Raw genomic sequence first — 19,385 nt, 5'->3', positions numbered from 1 at the left:
TTATATATTTTTTCCCATGTCATTGAACCCATCCAAAATGACTGTTAACGACCAGGCTGACATTAAAGTATAATCTTTCTTGCACACCAGAGAAAGAAAAGCAGCAGTTTGTGTGTTTCAAGCTCAACCTGCACAACTTTTTTTGTTGTATTCTGAGAAATGTTTCACGACTCAGTTTCATCAAACCCAAATACAGTCGTCTTGCAGGTGCCCCATGGATTTGTTTGGGAGAATCACAACGACCTTTTTCATTTCTGTCCTTCTCCCTCTCCCGTTCTTTTATTTCACTCAGGTTTTTGTATTTATATTTTTAGTTTTCTGCTTGACTGCAGATTAAACGCGACTGCTTCTGTTCACGTCATCTCAGTGACCGCTTCGGATGACGACCACAACTGTGTTTTTCTGTGGCATGAACAGTTCCTCGAGAATTGTTATAATTATTTAAGATATTACTAATCGTGCCCAGTGACTGGTCGGGATGTTACAGATTGAATCTCCGAGAACTCAAACACCATAACAGAATGACTTTAATTATGTTTCACTTTCTGAAGATTTCAAAATGTCAAGGCCTTGTTACATATTTCTAAAGTCAAGTTGTACCTTTGAGTCACAGACTGCTCTGTAAATGTTTTAGATGATCAAAAATATCCTGCAGTCATAAGAAAGTTCTGAAATAATTACAAATTTGTTTAAAATTATTTAAAAAATTCACTTTTTCTTTCCTCAAGTCTTGCTGTTTTCCACAGCATGGTTGTCACAGAACAGAAAGTAAACGGGTGTGATGGGTGGATTTGAGGGTGTTCTTGCCCTCTATAATTATTAAAATGAATCAATCAAAGGAAATCAGTTTCAGAGAGCAACCACAGAGCAAAAGTGATTCAATGATAGACACTAATTTCAAAATTGTTCATCCCGTTGATTGTGTTATGATATATACTATGCATTGTCTCTCTTTCAGTCTGTCATTGCATATGTAGACAGACAGACAGATATTTGTGTTTATCCCTCAAAATGTATCCGTGAATACTTTAAAGCAGATGCAAATACTTGTGGTCAGTTGTAAATGCAGAATCATCCTCAAAGTGGTTTGGATACACATTCATTGTTTTGCACATGTATCATGCAAATCTCCAGTTACAGCTGTATTTGTGATTTTCATTTAAATCATTTTTGGATGTGGATTTCAGGACCACAGTGTTGTAGTGTTTTATGCACTCTAGGAAATAAGTCTGACCTCAGGCTGAGGTCCTTTTCTTTATAGAATTTGCATGTTCTCGCAGTGCATGCTTGGTTTTTCGGTGGTTTTATCCTACGGTCCAAAATGAAAAGTTTGAATTTAATTGGTGACTCCAAAGAGACTGTAGCCTGTAGGTGTAACATAGTCAGCTGGGAACACCTCAAGCCCCCACGATCTCAGGTGGGATAAAGCAGAATAGGAGATGGTTGGACAGTTTATTTGAGTTCTGCAAATTTGTAAATCTTTCGAACTTTATGTGTGACTTTCACTGCATTCATTTGTATGAAGATGACTCATCTCATGTGACCCGACACACAAATGCATTCCTTCCCATTCACGTTTCCCATTATTAATACCTCAAATGTTTCAAACATATGTGTATGTACATTGTAGAATGCTCTGTGTATTTATTCCTTTTGATAAACCTCTGACTCAATATTTCTCATCTCATTCAAGCTGAGAAATTACTCATTGAGCAGGACCTTGCAAATGATTATTTGAACTGGGCTTCAGTAAAAGGGACTGGATGACAGTTCATTGGTGCACCAGTAACATCAAGGTCATTACTGGCTGAGGCACATTTTCAAAATACCAAGTTTCGGTTGATTTCAAATGCCAAAACACACGGCTGCAGAAATTGTTCCTCCCGGGGGATTTTACCCCCGGTGACAAACAGAACACCGTAGTGTATGCTGTCGAGAATGGTGCATTTAGGAAAGCAAACAGCTTCTGGTCAAACAGATGGCACAACGCAGAGGTGCTATCTTGTCGGTCCAGGACTCGACGACGCACACCCACATTCCGACCAGCGACAGCTCACTCAGAGAGTCAAAGAAGCCATCTGTGTCGCCCGTCCCTGTACCACTGAGGGGACATAAGACGACATATATTACCATGTCACTGTGTTGCAAATCTCTATCCTCTATGAGTAGTATGCATATCAATCATAACTATTCTTAAATTTGCATTTGAAAGTGATGGCTGGTCTTGCTGAGGCTAAATCCATGCGGGCCTTTCATAGCAGTCAGATGTTTGGTGTTCCATATTCTAAACACACGAGAACAAAGCAGGATTATTAGTGGATTGTTGTGACATGTAGGGATATGCTGCATTTATTGTATAGTAAGAAGTTATATGATTTATTAGTTTCCAGCAAACGATTGCCTTTGTGAGATCCGTGAAAAGACAGAATCAAGTAACACAGAGAGGAAATACAATGTGTGCTCCCTACCAATGCATTTTAATGGGGAGGAAATCATTGTAATTGCCAGCACGCTGGATTCAAATAAATGCACTCTTCAGTTAGTTGTTGTTTTTTTTGTTTGTTTCTTGGCTCTTTCAGATATTAACGAATGCGAAAGGGACCCGTGTAAGAATGGAGGCGTTTGCACGGATATGGTTGCTAACTATTCCTGCGACTGCCCGGGGGAGTACATGGGGAGGAACTGTCAATACAGTAAGTGCTCATCTTTCTTTTCTAATGTTTGACTTTTAACTGTCATACTAGTCCGCATTGATTTTTTTGCAGGACACCTGACGCTGCTGGTAATTGCACAGCTGGTTTATATACTGTAGTTTCCATAAAGAGCATATATCTTTCTCTTCAGTCTTTTCTCTGTTTTACAAGCGAAGGTGGAGAAGAGTTTGAAATTATAAGAGCCGTCTCCTTTTTTCTCTTTCTTTTTCTTTCATATACTTCCCTTACATATAATTCATTTTTCCTTTGTCGGTATTTTAAGTCTGTTAGGTGGACTGAAAAACTGTCACCTAAAGTCTGATAATTGTAGTCGTCACTTAAAAATAAAGAATAGACTAAAATCTTCGGAGCGTGTGATTCTTTGTCAGTTTTTTTTCCAACCAATCATAATAAATATGAAGCAATTATTGTCTAGTTACATCACAAAAGTACATGTGCGTGAGTTCATCTTGGCAGGGTGATGTCGAAGTTTAAATTCCTTCTGTACTTTTGAATCTATGATAAGAATTGGACGGCAAGAACTCCTCTGCTCACCTTCACTTATATCAAATCCTGAATTTTACTACAATGCCCCGTTCATCAGTAAACAACGGTCAATTTGTATTAAATTTAATACATTTACAACCCCAGAACTTATCAAATCTACTTTGGAAATAGTCTCAGATCCATTGTGCTCGTCGTATTGTGCTGTGTAAGTGTGGAGCAGTGGCTCCCAGCCTGCAGTACAGGACTCTCGTGGGAGCCCCCGAAGCTCCGTCTGCTGCTGCAAGCAAAAATGGTTGTTAACCGCTGGAGTTTATAGTTTGATGTGTGCAAAGGCGAAATTGTGGCTTTGTTTAGAATCCCCTCCTTTTCATAGCTACCTGAATAACTATTTATATTTAACAGAACATTCCTGATTTCGACATCAAATATTCAGATTCTGCATTTTTGGACAACTGCAATTACATCTAATGCATAAAGTACAAAATCATCTCGATGTAGGTATTTAACTGTTCTTTTCAATCCACTGGTATTTTTTTCCCTAATTGCAATATTGAAAAAGAGAAATAATCTCTTTTATCAAAACTTTTTGGCTTTTTTCTGCTTCTTCTTTTGCAAAAGGCCCAATAACTCAAAGGGGCTCTGAGTGTTTATTATGCCATGGCGGAGAACTAATTTGCAGTCTAAGAAAATATTAATATACTAGTGGACTTGGAGCCTTGAGCTATCCCCTTGCACTCCTATTTAAGAATTAAATCATCAAACTTCTTTATTTTAAGAGCATCACAATTTTTAATTGACAGACAAGTGCAGTGGTTCCTAACCTGCGGTCCAGCATGTCCTTTGATGGGTGCCAGAGATTACAAAAGGGGCCTGAGGCCGTGTCAGTTGTCAGGTTTTTAAAATTTCTGATTTAAAGAAAATGATAATAAACCACTTACAATATCAACCGAACCTGGGAAAGTGGTTAAATATGTTAATGAGACTGGATATGTCCACCAATGTTTTTCTTCACTGTGATGTTTGGGCAACTTTGAGATTAGAGAGGTCATGGATAAGCTTTCTTAAAGATAATCTGGAGAAGGTCCAAAGTTCAGGAGCCTCTGTAGTGCTGTAGTTTGCATTGGAACGACTATATAGTTAGCAAAGTTAAAGTGGTCAGGAGTAAACAATCACATACTGTACAGTCACAATTAATACAATTCATCAATTAACCTCAAATTCAGGGCTTTCTTTTTTCAGGCACATCCACGCACACATGGGGGGAATCATGCAAACTCTACATAGAAAGGCCAAGCCTGGATTCAAACCCATGACTTTCTCATTATCAGTTGCGACCCACTACTTCACCATCAGGAACCACAGGCTGACTAATTAGAGGCTGTCTCGCCCATTGAACATATGCTTAGATCCATTATTTAACTATGGTCATTTCCATATTTCCCATTTATACTGAATATGTGCACAACACATTATACAGCAATTAATTCAAAATGTCAGTCTAAGTGTTGTTGTACCATCAAAGTCTTGGGTTGGTTGGTTTTTCTTCTATACTCTAACAATTTTGGCATGAAACAGACTTTAAAATCAAAGTGCTGACTCTTTGCTTTAATTTGGTTCTGTGTACATCTATACTAAAACTCATTCTTCAAGCTGTGCAATGGCTAATGCTTATTTGACTTTTCTTTCAATATGGAGGAAAACATCCCTCCAAAATACCCCTAAAACAAAATATTTTATGTTATCTTGTCTTGTGTTATTTGTTACATCCCATTGACGTCAATGCTGAATCTGAAAAATCTCTTTAGAGGATTTCTTCACAGTTTGTTCAGCGCGTTCGTCCTCACAAGAACATGAACTTAAGCAAATTCTGATTTTCTCTCATGTTTAAAATCAGGGGAGCAGGGAATTAATTGCTAGGATTGATCAGAGATCTACTGGTTGATCTGGTCAGGTCAGATTTAAGCAGTCAAAGTGTCTTTGACCTTTCACAAAACATAGAAGAACACAGCTAAGTACTATGCTTAGAATTTATTGCAGCTGACAGACATCTCAACAAGGTTTGTTTATATTATTTGAACTTGGATAAATTATATACTAAATATCTCCAAACATGAGGCCAGATTGCCTGAAACAATAACAAATCTAAAGTTTGTTATCAGAGAAAATGAAGAGGACAACAAATAATCAAAAGAACAAGGCAGGATTTAGGGCAGGAAACATTTTTCAGAAATTATTGTTAAAAACTCAGTTGACATCAACTGTTATAAGTTGCATACATGCTGAACTAACGCTCATGAGCACTTTTGAAATCCTTTTGAAATCAACCCGTTTTGAATTGAGACTCTGTGTTTCTGCCTTTTTGTGGAATATGTTATACACGTTGGCGGATTCCCTGATAAACAGAGCGTGCACAGACTGAAAGGTAACGGGCCTCTCATATAGGAGCTCATCTTGTCCTCTGACTTGTTCCTTCAGCCCACGTTGTGTGTGTGGTAAGGTCCTGCACCGGCTGCTGCAGATTTAAGCTGCTGTACATTTTTGCAGTGTACTGTACTGCACTCGGAAATTATGTTAAAGCAGTTATCGGGTCTGAGTCGTTGCTTTTCTGTTTAAAGATGACAGCAGCTTCGAAATTGATTATCACGACTCAATGAAAACAGAAGTATCCCATTTATTTTTAGCCAAATCATGCAAAATCTGCAAAAAGAGTGCTATGAAAACTTGGCACAAGCTGCATCAGCCTTCCTGCTGAAGCAAATTTGGGATTGTTAATGCTGTAATTGTCCAGAGACAGTAACGCTTTAAGGCACTAATATGGGTTAAATGGTTGGTTAAAGATCCGATACTGAATAGGGGGGATTGCTGTCCGTGGCTTCAGTTCCCAAAAGCATTTGAAGGCTGAGATAATTGTGGAACCATTTGCCTTTGAGCAAAAACTGAATCAATTCAAGTGAACAAAGTTTACATTGGACCTACTACCATCCAGTCTCATCAAATTAAACCAAGGAGCTGTGTATCTAATAAATTGGATACAGTGAAAAGCATTGGCTCTGGATTACATAACTATATATTTTATGATACCAATCTACTGATTACTGAGATTTTTTTTGTAACGCATCTGTCAGTATACTGAAGATGAACTAAAGTACATTCCGAACCACTTCAAACTGCAGCAAACGAGCATATTAGTTATTCTACCAAAACAATGCGACTATCGAATAGATTAATATAAATACTGATTGTTTTCAAAAGCAATGGCATTGTTCTTTCTATAACAGTAACACACACATACAAGGCAATTAACCTAACAGCCTTTGGATTGTGGGAGGAACATGGAGTACTCAAAGAAAACCCATGCCTTCACAGATAGAATGTGCAAACTGCACTCAGGAAGACTGCAGTCAAAAAATCTGTCTTCTTGCTAGAAAGTCACTAACAAAACCACTACATCGCCCTGCCTTGTTGTATAATTAAAACAAAAAATAGTCAGTTTTTTTGGGTGACATTTTAATATAATTACTTCATACGCATGTTTTTAACTGTGGGCAGAATCCAGAGTACCTGGAGAAAACATGCAAACTCCACTGAGAATGGCCCTGCTCAGGCTCAATAGTCGAGCGTGCTAACCACTACGCCATCTTTCGGCTCTCAATGTAATTCTCGCCCCTTAAAAATGCCTGTATTCATCATTTTGTTATACGTATGACAACTCACATTAATTTACGGTGTGCAATATTAATTTATTGTATGATTTAAAAAAAAAAAATAATAATAATCTGTTCTTATTTGGCTGAATTTAAAACAGATTACATCACATAAGTGTGGGCAGGCAGGTGCCTTTCGTTTAGGTTCATTTGTCACCTCTGGAACCTCGGCTGTACGGCTAACATCTGTTTGGTGTATTTATTATTCTTTTCCTCATCTCCTCGTTCTGCTGCACGCTCATTAGTATTGGTGTGCTGGCATTAATTTCAGCGGGGCACTAATTTGTTTAGGCTGTAGGTTGGGCTCGTGGGAGATGGATTCAGCTGTCACATCACGGTAGTGGTGGTGTTAGTGATGTACGCTGTCGCCGGGCTGATGTATGCTCAGGGGCCAGCAGGGCAAGGCCCGGGGGCTGGCTGCCTCTGCCGCCGTGACGGACGGCTGGCAGGCAGCTCGTTAAGAGCGGACCATCATTGCCACAAGGTGAGAAGGACCGCGGCTTTGCATCAGTATCTTGTCACAACATTACAATGTCACATTATGGAATATCTCGCAGGTGAGCTGGCCAAGAGCTCCCACATCTACCGAAAATATGATGCGACATTGCACACTCGTCCATAACATCAGACCCTAATGAGGAAAAATAGATTTCTTTGGCTTTTTCAGGAGTTCAATTTTGGAGATATGTCATTTTGTGCTTGTGCCACAGAAACGTGTGCAACTCTGCAGGCCCCTCTAACAAATTGAAAGTCAGGATTCATTATATTATACCGCTCCTATTGATTAGGCCCGGCTGCATTCTTTAGATTTGGTCAGGAGATGTAACGCTCAACTCAATTAACACCCTTTTGATTGCGATCTGCAAACCTGCCAAAAATGCTAATTCCGTCACTCCTATTGTGGAAATGACAAATTAGATTATTGATACGTTGCCCTTTGGGTTCGTGATTTATTTTGAGCCACGTTAAGAGAATAGCTCCAGGGAAGGCGGTGGCTTAAACTTTGTAAACAAACTCATGGTCTCAGATGACGTGGCCTAATTACTTCACTGAGGTCCTAAACATGATGCTAAGCAGGTGCACTGGCCTGTTAACATGCTGACATTAGTATTTAGCTCAAAGCGTCTGTGAGTGCAGCGGTACCGAGCCACAATAATGGCTGTAGATGTTTTGTCTTTCTCTCTTAAGTAGGACGTTAAGCACTTAGTGCCACCCTGTACGGGAACGCACCTTCGAAATGCTGTTAGTGAAAGCGTTCGATCCCAGCTGACTGAGGCGGAAGGCGGAGCAAACACAGAGAAATGGGCATTTAAGTCCCTTAGAAAACCCATGCGCGCTCAGGAAAAACATGCAAACTCCACAGAGAATGGCCTCCAAGTCGGCACTCGAACGAAAGATATCACCGTGAGGCAACAGTGCTAACAATTACACCACCACACAGCCTGTGGAGCTATCCATTAAAAAATGATTTATGAAGCCAAAAATGTACTCCCTTCAGGCTTCGAATAAATAATCAGTGTTATAATCATGACTGAGGACTAAATGCATTTTTTTTTAACGGGGAAATGTAAAACTTGAATCATAAGCTCCCTGACCCAATGAGTACATGCTTGGGTTTTTTTGAAAAAACACATTTTCAACTTGTCTCAAAAACAGCCTCCTGGGAGAAAGAAGAATGTTAAGGGCAGACGATATAACCTTCCATGATGAAACAGGAAAGACTCTTTTTTTTGTTGTTGCAGGTTTTAAATGTGTCATTTAATGAAACCGATAATTGAAATCACAGGCACCAGTCCTATAATTAAAATTCAAATCAGATTGTTCAATTTAACACATTTTGGTGTTGGTGTGGCGGTGTAAGGATCTGAGGCTGAGAAACCTTTTCTCTTTAAAGCCTTTAGTATTCAGTTCCCAAGTCTAAAGGAAAATGTGGCTTTTTCTCAGCAAGACAGGTCGAAATTAACTTAATCTCGGAGATATGAGAATATCAGAGGCGTCTCTGAGCTTCAGCTGTAGGCTTGTGCGTCCACCTACACATCCTCTCATCACGCTGGAAGCAGTGACTCACATACGCGGAAGAAGGGAGAGCGGTTTACCATACTGGAATATATTGTATAAACATGTCTGTCTGTATGTGTACACACACACACACACACACACACACACACACACACACACACACACACACAGAGTCACACACGTGCGCACACAGACAGACAGATATACTCATTGCTCTTTTCCAGCCTCCAGTCGATCCCCCCCGGACTATCCTCAGACATTACTCACTGTCTCCCCGGCTCCCTGTTGACTCGATCAACACTGTTTTAGCAGCTGGCTAAGTCGCGCTGGAGCTGTTTTCATTGTTCCAATTCTTTTCTGACTCTTGGCTTTTTTTTTCCGTGAGGTGGAAGTCTTCCCACAGCTCTCATTGCTGCCACTTCCATTGTCTTGCCCATGTGTGTGCGTGTCTTTCCCCACTCCGTGTGTGTGTGTGTGTGTGTGTGTGTGTGTGTGTGTGTGTGTGTGTGTGTGTGTGTGTGTGTGTGTGTGTGTGTGTGTGTGTGTGTGTGTGTGTGTGTGTGTGTGTGTGTGTGTGTGTGTGTGTGTGTGTGTGTGTGTGTGTGTGTGTGTGTGTGTGTGTGTGTGTGTGTGTGTGTCAGCACTTGGTTTGAAAGACTCAGGCATTTTGCTTAAATGGCGAAGGCTGCATCACAGCTTTCAGGTGACCGTTGCTCCGGGCTCTCCCTGGAGGCTGTTTTACACAGACACTTACAGCTCAGCCGGCATGAACAAGCCGGAGCTCCGGCTGAAGTTTTGACGTGTCCTCGTTTCTTCGGGGATACTTATAAGTGCCCTGAGCTCCTCCTGCACTCTGGTATTTAGACTGTTACATATGACTTTTCAATTATCTGTGACCTAACTCAGAACAGAAACAAAAACTAAATAAAAAATCAGGTTTAAATGATTTAATTTATATTCACAAGCATTCACATAAAGACATAAAATGAATTACGCTTGTCTTCTGTTCAAACCTCTAATTGCTCTTATTAGCGAAACTAGACAAGTGCATACTATTTATTATTCAACTCGATATATATATATATATATATATATATATATATATATATATATATATATATATATATATATATATATATATATCTCCAGTTGAATAATAGTATGTGTAACATGGTATGTGCTTCTTCCTGAGTGGCAAAAATAACGGCTGCAGAGAGTCAAACTCCTATCAAGCTTTGATAGAGAATTGAATGTTACAGACTATAAACACACAGTGTCTTTCCATTAAAGAGGATGTGAAACATGCAATAAAAACCTGGTAATGCTCCTCAGACTCACTGAGTCGTTGAGTCACAGTGCTAGTTGTTCTCTAGGAAGTATCCTCAGCATATTTTGGAGTGGGTTGTTCATGTTTTTTGAGATAGACCATGTGTGAGCAATATTGTTTACCTTTCCACATATAGGAAAAAATAGTTATACTAGGGCACAAGGTGGTACACAGTGAATCATACAGTAGTTTGAGGCAAACAAATTCAGTTGTGAGAGGTTTTTGTATTTAAGTCAGCTTTACACCTGACTTAAACACTAATTAAGACTTGAACATCTGTCACAAATAATTCAGCAGATTTTCAGCACAGCAGTGATGCTGTTTTTATGCAAAACGCTGAAGAAGATCTGTGATGATGCAGGTGTCTTTTTCTTTTCTTCCCTCACTATTTAACCGTTTTACCTTTTTACCTGTCGTCAGATGAAGTCTAATTCACAATGCATGACCAATGGCCAGGCGGTGTTATGCTAATATATCGCCTATTTCACATTAAGGTCAGGATTATGAGTTGGTGATGAGTTGGTTCATCGCAGTTTGCACATCTCTTTCGCACATTTGCTTTGGACTGAAGGCGTGTGAGGAGCTGCAGCCATGTCTGAATCATTTCTGATGGCACTGTGCCACAGCTGTTTCAGACAACAAGCCATCCGCAGTTGAACTGTTCACAGTGTTTTCGTGGCACACCTGAGAGCCTCCATAATGATATCTTTTCACAGGGAAAGATATCATATAATTATAGACGAAACTGTACAATTTGCATGCACATCATACAGTATTTCCTAATTGGATCTGTCCAGATCTGGCAGGAAATCACAGAATCTGTTGCGTCCTGATATAAATAGCAGATGTTTTCAGTTTGAATGAGCAATTAGAATATGCTCATTTCAGGAGTTTCTGTTCATGCTCGAAATAAAAACTGTGACATGGACTTTGGGGTTTATAGTGTTGTAGTGGTTCTGAGTCCATGCTCAGGACTTTTCTCTTAATCCACATTTGAAAGCATGTGTCTTTGCTCATGTGGTGACTCATGATTTCCAGAATGCATGCGTGTGTGTGTGTATAGTTGTCTTTCTGTGTGCCCTGTGATGAAAGGGCCAATGACATTTCCACAATATACCGCGTCTCCCCACTACTGTTAGATGACCCTGAGTTTGAATGGATGCATATTTGTTGTTTATCCAATTTGCTCATGTGCCTGGTTCCATCTACTGCTACATAAAGTATGTTCCACATTTTTTCTCATAATATTATTGGATTTCCTTGTTTATTTATTTATTTTTTTTAATTTTTTTTTCCCCTATGGAAAGACAAAGCAGTTTGTAAAACTTTGAATTTTTTTATTGGATCAACATTAACACAATCCCCTCCACCACAGGTATGCTTATTGAAATGTGTTTGATGTGCCTAGACATCAGGGGGGGTAAAAATGTAAAAATGTTGCTGTCATACTTTCCCATTTTTGAAGCGGCAGACTGTAAAGTGTGCAAAGCTGCCAGAAATCCTGTTGACTTTTGGGATGAAGCCGTTCAGAAATGGCCGCGGCTTCTTGGCAACGAGCCTGAGGGCTCGGTTCCTGATGGAAGAGATGAAGAAAAAACCTGTTCGTCCATCAAATGTGGGCAGCATGAAGGCAGAGTCCTCTTGTTGACAGCTGTGGCTTAAAAGGATTGCGCCTTATTAGAACATTTAGGGGTGTACACTTAGATCACAGCAACATTTATAGTTCGAGAGAAAATGGTCACTGAGAACACGACCATGACGACCTCAAAGGAGATGAGAGACAAATTTGCTCATTTAAGAATTTTCTATGACAAAGCACTATCAAATAAAACTGCTGTTTGTGAGACATAGCAAGAATATTGCTGCCAAAACTGTGACATTGAAGTGTTATAGAAACATTAAAAAAAAAAATGTGTAGGCTGAAATCACTGAGGTTACAAAGTGCAGTCTTTGTGGTATCTTTGAAACACCTTTGTGCACTCCGCAGGCTGTCTGAGTGTTGAAATGACTGGATGGCTTGTCTATCTCTTTCTCCTTCTCCTCACTCAGAATGCTCTGGACCGCTGGGCATGGAGGGCGGTATAATCTCCAACCAACAGATAACAGCCTCTTCTACCCACCGCGCTCTCTTCGGCCTGCAGAAGTGGTACCCGTACTTTGCACGCCTCAACAAGAAGGGTCTGGTCAATGCCTGGACCGCTGCCGAAAACGACAGATGGCCATGGATCCAGGTAAAGCACATTCGCAGAACAGGCCACTCGCAAAGCCGGCGAAAGATAAACGGAATTAAGACAAAGGCACAATCTTCTAACTTTATACATGGTGGCCTTTTTGCCCTTTTGAATGCTTTTTATGTTGGGCCTGAGACCCAACTTTCCTCCTACAAACAACTGTCGCGGTTAAAAGCATAAGTTGCTGATTCTGTGGAAATGCAACAATTCTTACCTTTAAAGTTAATTACAGCTGCTCTAAAATTGATGGCTAACTTACTGGTAATAAAGATCCATAAAAGAGCAAGCCCAGAGGGTAGAACAGATGCAGGTGTAGTCAAGTGTGAGAAGCAACATGGAAAAGGGCATAATTGTTTTCAGCTTGTGGCTAATGTGTCTCACTTTGAGGTGACACTTTTTCAACATTTAGCCTGAAAGTGGCTGCGCCATCTTTTGTTTTGACATTTAGCTGTGAGTCACTGCTCTGGCACTGCACTCATTGTCATAATTTGACTTTGGCAAAGTTCCTACATAACATGGCCGTGGTAATATTATAATTATTCAATGCATTGGTCCTTTTTCCTTTCATTAAGTGGCTTTGCAAATTCTGATGAACAAATTACAGTGATATCGGGGAAGAAATTAATGATTTAATTTTATACTAAGTAGTTTTTACCGCAAATTTTCCTGCTGCCACTGATTTCATTAATCCTAACAATTACCTCGCTATTTCTGTCTTTTTTGTCCCAAAGTTTTTTTTATCACCACCTAACAAGTATTTATCTGTAACCGCCATGAAATTAAAAGAAAATCTTTGTTTATGAGAGAGAAGCGCTGACACACGACGCGCTCCTCCTGCTCAGGCTTTGTGAAAGTTAACCTTCATGCTGTGCTATTAGTTGGCAGGGCCACACAGACAGATCGATATGATGGATTAGCTCGTGGCCCCGAGATATTTCGGCACGTCACACCCTGGGAGTCCGTCCTCTCCAGTTCTGCTCCGTCCAATTCCCACTGCTTTGAATTCCTACTCTGACAGAATCACGACCCTACAAACCTCAGTGAAAGGCTTAACTGTAAACTGCAATGATGAAAGTGATAATACTGAAAACCCACTTGCTGTTTAGCTGTGAATAGAGACCTTGGGGAAAAAAAAGGGTTTTAAGATTTATGTAAAGGCACTATATTTCAAGACTTTCTGGTGAAGCGTCTGTAGCATATAAACAACTGTCTGATGATGTATAGTTATAATAGATACAATACATTTGTCCTCATCTTCAGCTCCTTCCCAAGGCCTAATAACCATGTCATTGTATATACCACACAGTGTCTCGTGTAGGGATACACCTTATAGGCATGAATCTTAATTCTTTCGCTTTGTAGGTTTTCAGTTAGCTTTTATTTTACAAATAAGGTCTCTCTTTTCCTGCTTGGTTACATTTGTCTTACTTGTGAGTTGCCGTCTGTCACTTCAGTTGTCGGCGGTGACAGACGGCATACTTTGAAGCATGGCGTCGTCTGACACGTGATGCACAGACTGTGAACCATGAACAAAGTCTAATGGAAAAACATACAATACAAGGACAGCATGATCGAAAAGTGAAGGTGTGTGTAACGAGAAAACCGTAAGACGGCGCGAACAGAAATCCGTAGAGAGAGAGAGAGAGAGAGAGAGAGAGAGAGAGAGAGAGAGAGAGAGAGAGAGAGAGAGAGAGAGAGAGAGAGAGAGAGAGAGAGAGAGAGAGAGAGAGAGAGAGAGAGAGAGAGAGAGAGAGAGAGAGAGAGAGAGAGAGAGAGAGAAGAGAGAGAGAGAGAGAGAGAGAGAGAGAGAGAGAGAGAGAGAGAGAGAGAGAGAGAGAGAGAGAGAGAGAGAGAGAGAGAGAGAGAGAGAGAGAGAGAGAGAGAGTCAAAGAAGCAAGCAACATGAACGAGAGACGCTGGCACATGGAGAGGGTGAGGAGAACGGGACATAAAACATTCAGGCGGTTTGTTTGACTTTAATGATGCCACGTGGGATGCTGTGCAGGATGCTGTAGGCATTGTGTGTTTCTACAGAGTGCCGGGATAATTGGTAAGTGAGTACAGAGGTGTGCAGTCACGTTGGTGTTTTGGGATTATGCTAAGGAGTCGGTAGTGTACTTTTGTTGTGTGGGGTGATGTGGCGTGACTGTTTGCATGTCTGTCATGTGAAACAGGTTACACTGGCAGATGACAGCACTATCTCGGTGGGGCTCAGGTTTCCTCTGGCTACTAGTGAGGTTCTCGCTGGTGCAGCGTGTGCCCTGTCGTCGCCGCTGTATCCTTGGATGTCAGCCGCGCTCAGTTCTCCATCTCATAAAAGCTCGACAAATGAATCAATCATGAACAAACATACAACAACACACTTTGAATAATACATCAGAGGGCTTCACAAAGCATGCAAACACTGCATGTGTTGATGTGACTTCTTTTGCTTTTCTCTGTGTGTGTGTGTGTGTGTGTGTGTGTGTGTGCACATAGGTTTTGAGTAGGCTTGTGTGCACGAGCTTGCTACTGTTCACACATCTATATACTGTGGGAGTTTTTCCACAGCCTCGCACCGTCTAGCTCACACATAAAATTGCATTTGAACACTCCAGGGAAATATGCCGCAGGTCTAACCAATATCAGCGAAATATAGCTTCAGCCGGCTGTGCTGGAAGATCGAAACAATACAAATCACTTGTGAAGGCCAGGAAGGGCTATACATATTTTAATAGGAGTAAAGCATTTGATGACGTTATGATCAGATTAAAACCCCCCTTTTGAGGGTTTGCATATTTTAAAATGTGCGTATGTGTCGTTACTAACTATATTAGTTACTGTAACTTTTAGTCTTGGTTTGGAGACTTTTTCCTCTTTCATTCCGGTGCAGCCTAAATCATCCTGCCGGTCTGTTGTGGTTGAAATGTGACCCTGGCGGAAGCTTTTATTACAATTTATTTACTAAATCACAGCATGACTGCATGGCAGAGATTTAATAACGCCTTTGAAAACATACACTAGATGCCCTGCATTTCTGGTGGATGTGTTTGGAAGTAATGCAATGCGATTTTCCACCCAGAAAAGGCTGTTTAAAATGACCTTATTTTTTTAAGGCTTTATATTTATTAGGTTTTTGATTTTTGTGAACACCGGTTTAACCAACGGCTCAGCTGAAACATGGCCCGAAATAGTCAGTCTTACTAATACAACTGTAGGACTCGTCATAGACTTCATAGAAAGTAAGGAGCATGTGAAGGATGAGCTGGAGAAGAGCAAGTTTGCGTTACAGTGCAAGTGTGAAGGGGAGCGACAGTGGAAACAATTAACCAATACTTTCAGTGAGTGACCAGTTGCCTAAAAGACGAGAGACTGAACTGAAAGTGACGGAGCTGAGGATGTTGAGGCTTCCCTTGGGCCTGAGCAGAATGGACATGATTAAGAATGACTACACTAAAGAGACGGCTGACGTTGGACAGCTTGGAGGGAAAATAGAAAGAGACTCTGTTGAGATTGTTTGGTCTTGTATGAAGGGGAGATGACAGCTATGTATGTAGGGAAAAGAGTGTCGAGGATCGAGCTGCCAGACGAGAGAAGATGAGGGAGGCCAGTGGGGAGGTTCATGGATGCAGTGAGTGAGGACATGCAGGCGGCTGGTATCAAGAAGGAGGATGCAGGAGGCGGGATGCGAGAAGATGATGATCTGCTGATGGTGAAAATGCTTAAAAGAAACTACTGCAGGTGCGACTTAGAACTGTTGAAAATAAATTGAAACTATGACAACCAAAGTTTAGATGACAAACTGCATTGTGGTTGCAATATCATAAGCAAAAGGAGACGCTAGGATAAGTCCACAGTCGGCCATATACAAGGCTTGTAAGTGTTACAGCCACTGTAGAGTTAGATATACATATAGACTCTTTATTTTCATTAACTTGGTGAATGAAAGAGGCAGGAAAATAGAGAAATCGTTGATTATCTTATGGTTTGGAGGGAAGTTAATCATTTATCCATGATTTGAAAACTATATTTCTAATTATATTATTGTAATTGTTCTTGCAGCAAATGTTCTGAAGTTGTTGAGAAATGGAACCAATTGGATTGGATAGAATAATAATCTTTTGTGTATCTTGTCCATCCAATGAGCTTTTAGTGTGCAGCCCCACCCAATGAGTGAAGGTCCCCGAAGAGATATTACATTTCAGACACAAAGATAAAGCCTATGGCTTCTGTTCCAATACAGATTTAGGTCTTAAACATGTTGCTGCACCTTGAACATGAAGATCAATACCCTGATGTCTATTCAGAATGATTACGCTGTAAAACTACAATGGAGTGGCTTTTTATTCCCAGGTAAAGCTGCATCAAGGCAGTGACAGCTTGCATTTTTCAGATTTTACTGCAGCAGAATGGCTGCAAGTTTCAGTATCACAGGCTCTTACTCCGTGGCTTTTACGCTGGTTTGTTCTAACTTGTTATCTCCTTCAGGAATTTTGATAGAGATGCCACTACACGTCAGGCGTCCGTCTCAAAATGTCTCTGATGTGTGGCAAATTGTGGTGAATTTAAACACCAGGTGTGCACATTAATGGTCACACAAAAGATAAAGAAATAGAAGAAAGAATATCTGTTGTATTTTCAACATGCACACATTGAAGATGAGACTTTTTAAATGTGTGTATGTTCTCATGAGCGCAGAGTGCCGCAGGGCTCCTGGGCATTTTCAAGGACGATCTAATTGTTACAATGCCGCTGCAATTCCCTTTGCAGGTCCAATCTGAGGCCCTAATCAACGCGGGCCATGTTTCGCTTTATATGCTCCTGACCTTTGCACGCTTATGTGAGCATGTGTGGTCTTGCATGTTGTTATGATTATATGTGGGGATAATTTGTGGTTTTAATAGTATAAATGACTCGAAGCTAGCCACCCTGTAGCCAGTTACAGCCTCTGTGGAAAGCTGTATCTTTAAATAAATGCCTCTCTGCCAGTTAAATTTAGACAACTTCAAGGAGTTCTACATATTATATGTAAAAATGTGTTTTTTGTATTAATCCCCATTGTTTAACACATGGCTTTAAGGTTCGGTTATATTGTGGTGTGCTGAACAGTAAACACAAAAAAACCTCTAAGGAACAGAAATCAAAGCTTTTATGCTTTTGTACATTATTTTAAGATAAATAATTCTTTGTTTGTCTAAATACTGAGTGAAATAAACTATAGACAATGTTGAATAAACATTGCATGACCTGAGCTGCCTCTAATTATAGACATTAATTACTTTAACATTACTTCCCCTCTCAGCGAGAAGGTCCCGGTTCACATGCACAAGCTGTTGCATAGTCAGATAAAATTTTGTTGCGAAAGCTTTCTAATATACTTGTTTTTTTTACAAAACCCAAAATATTGAACAAAATTTCTAAATAGGGTAAATAAATAATTACGTTTACAATATGTACGCGTAAGATCACATGTGTATCTTTCATATAAACACTTACGGAAATAAATGTACAGATAAACACTCTTGCATACATTCACATCTGCCCACATTTATCATACAAGTGAAAAGTAGCAGCAGAGTTCAATTTCACAGGAAGCATTGACATGCAGCAGCAGTTATATCTCACAGTGAACCACGAGTCTCTTGCCCAAAAGGATTATTAAGAATTTAAGAGTCTGATGGCTTTGGGGAAGAAACTATTGCAGAACCTGTCTGTTCTGCCTCTTGATCTGCAGAACCTCCTTCCAGAGGGTAGCAGGGAGAACAGTCCCTGTTGTGGGTGTGTGGATGGATGGAAGAGAGGCCCCGATGAGCTTCACCGCCGTCGACACCACTCTCTGCAGCCGCCTCTTATCCGATGCCCTGAAGCTGCCAAAGCAGATCAGCACGCTCTCAATGGTTCTTCTGTTGAAGGTGGTCAGGATGGGGGGAGACAGCTGTGATCTCTTCATCCGTCGCAGGAAGTGCAGACTTTCCTGAACCTGTCCGTGATGTGTAACCCCAGAATTTCGATTCTGCTGACCCACTCCACAGCTTTATTGTCAATAATGAGAGGTGAATGGCTGGGCTGCTCCTTCCTGAAGTCAATGAACAACTTCAATCTACAATTTTTTCAATATTCTGGATTAGATTGTTCACACCGCACCAGTCCACCAGCCGCTTCACCTCCTCTCAGTCGGACACATCGTTGTTGTCCCGAAGGAGAACAACTACTGTTGTACAGCTCGGCCTTGTTGCACTCTTGATTGACGAGTACAATGTTGTGTTGTTAACAGTATGATCTCGTAGGCAAAACAGAAGATGATTGGTGTTGACATATCACTTATACCTCAGTATTGTGCTCCGTGGAGGAACCGTGTGAAGTACATGTAACTCCTGGTGCTGTGCTTTTCACCCCACGTCCCCTGCGTATTCAGTGTCAAAATGCAAACAGTGCAATGTTTATAGAGGGAAAAACAAGTTGAATAAAACTCGGCATGCAAAACGTATCATCTTTGTTTTGCAAAGAAAAAAACTTTGCAACCACAAATGATTTGATGTGAACATTCTTGTCTATGGAGGCTCATTTTACTGAGATCCCTACCAAAAATATCAACTTGAATTGGTAAAAGGTAAAGGGTTCATTTTGTTTTTGCAGTTTAAGCTTCTTTTTTTTCCCCCTAATGACCTGCACCACAACTTTACATTTACACAGTGTGTTATATTAATGCATATGACAATATGACAGTTTATACTTAGGGTAGACAAGTTTTTCATCAAAATCTTTAATATTGATTAGTCATACAGTACCGGAAACATAAACTAGATTGAACAAAGATACAAAAAAAGCCTTTAAAATTAAATTTGAAGTCAATTTAAACATCTGTCATCCTAATCTGATCTCACATGCACATTGCGTTCAATAATTACTGTGATCAGTGACATCG

The 19,385-nt window shown here is 40.4% G+C and overlaps 1 protein-coding gene across 3 annotated transcripts in view; it reads left to right on the top strand.

Annotated features, from left to right (window-relative positions):
- edil3a (EGF-like repeats and discoidin I-like domains 3a) overlaps nt 1-19,385 on the top strand; it is a 115,163-nt gene that overhangs the window by 60,024 nt on the left and 35,754 nt on the right. For all 3 annotated transcript variants that reach the window (XM_080468291.1, XM_080468293.1, XM_080468292.1), the window contains 2 exons: nt 2,580-2,693; nt 12,300-12,481. In XM_080468291.1, coding sequence (XP_080324417.1) covers nt 2,580-2,693; nt 12,300-12,481 — 296 coding nt within the window. The remainder of the gene's footprint in view (nt 1-2,579; nt 2,694-12,299; nt 12,482-19,385) is intronic.

The sequence above is a fragment of the Lipophrys pholis genome (assembly GCF_963383615.2).
Source record: "Lipophrys pholis genome assembly, chromosome: 7".
NCBI lineage: Eukaryota > Metazoa > Chordata > Actinopteri > Blenniiformes > Blenniidae > Lipophrys > Lipophrys pholis.
Note: the sequence above shows the minus strand (reverse complement) of the source record. Positions and strands in the feature narration are given on the sequence as shown.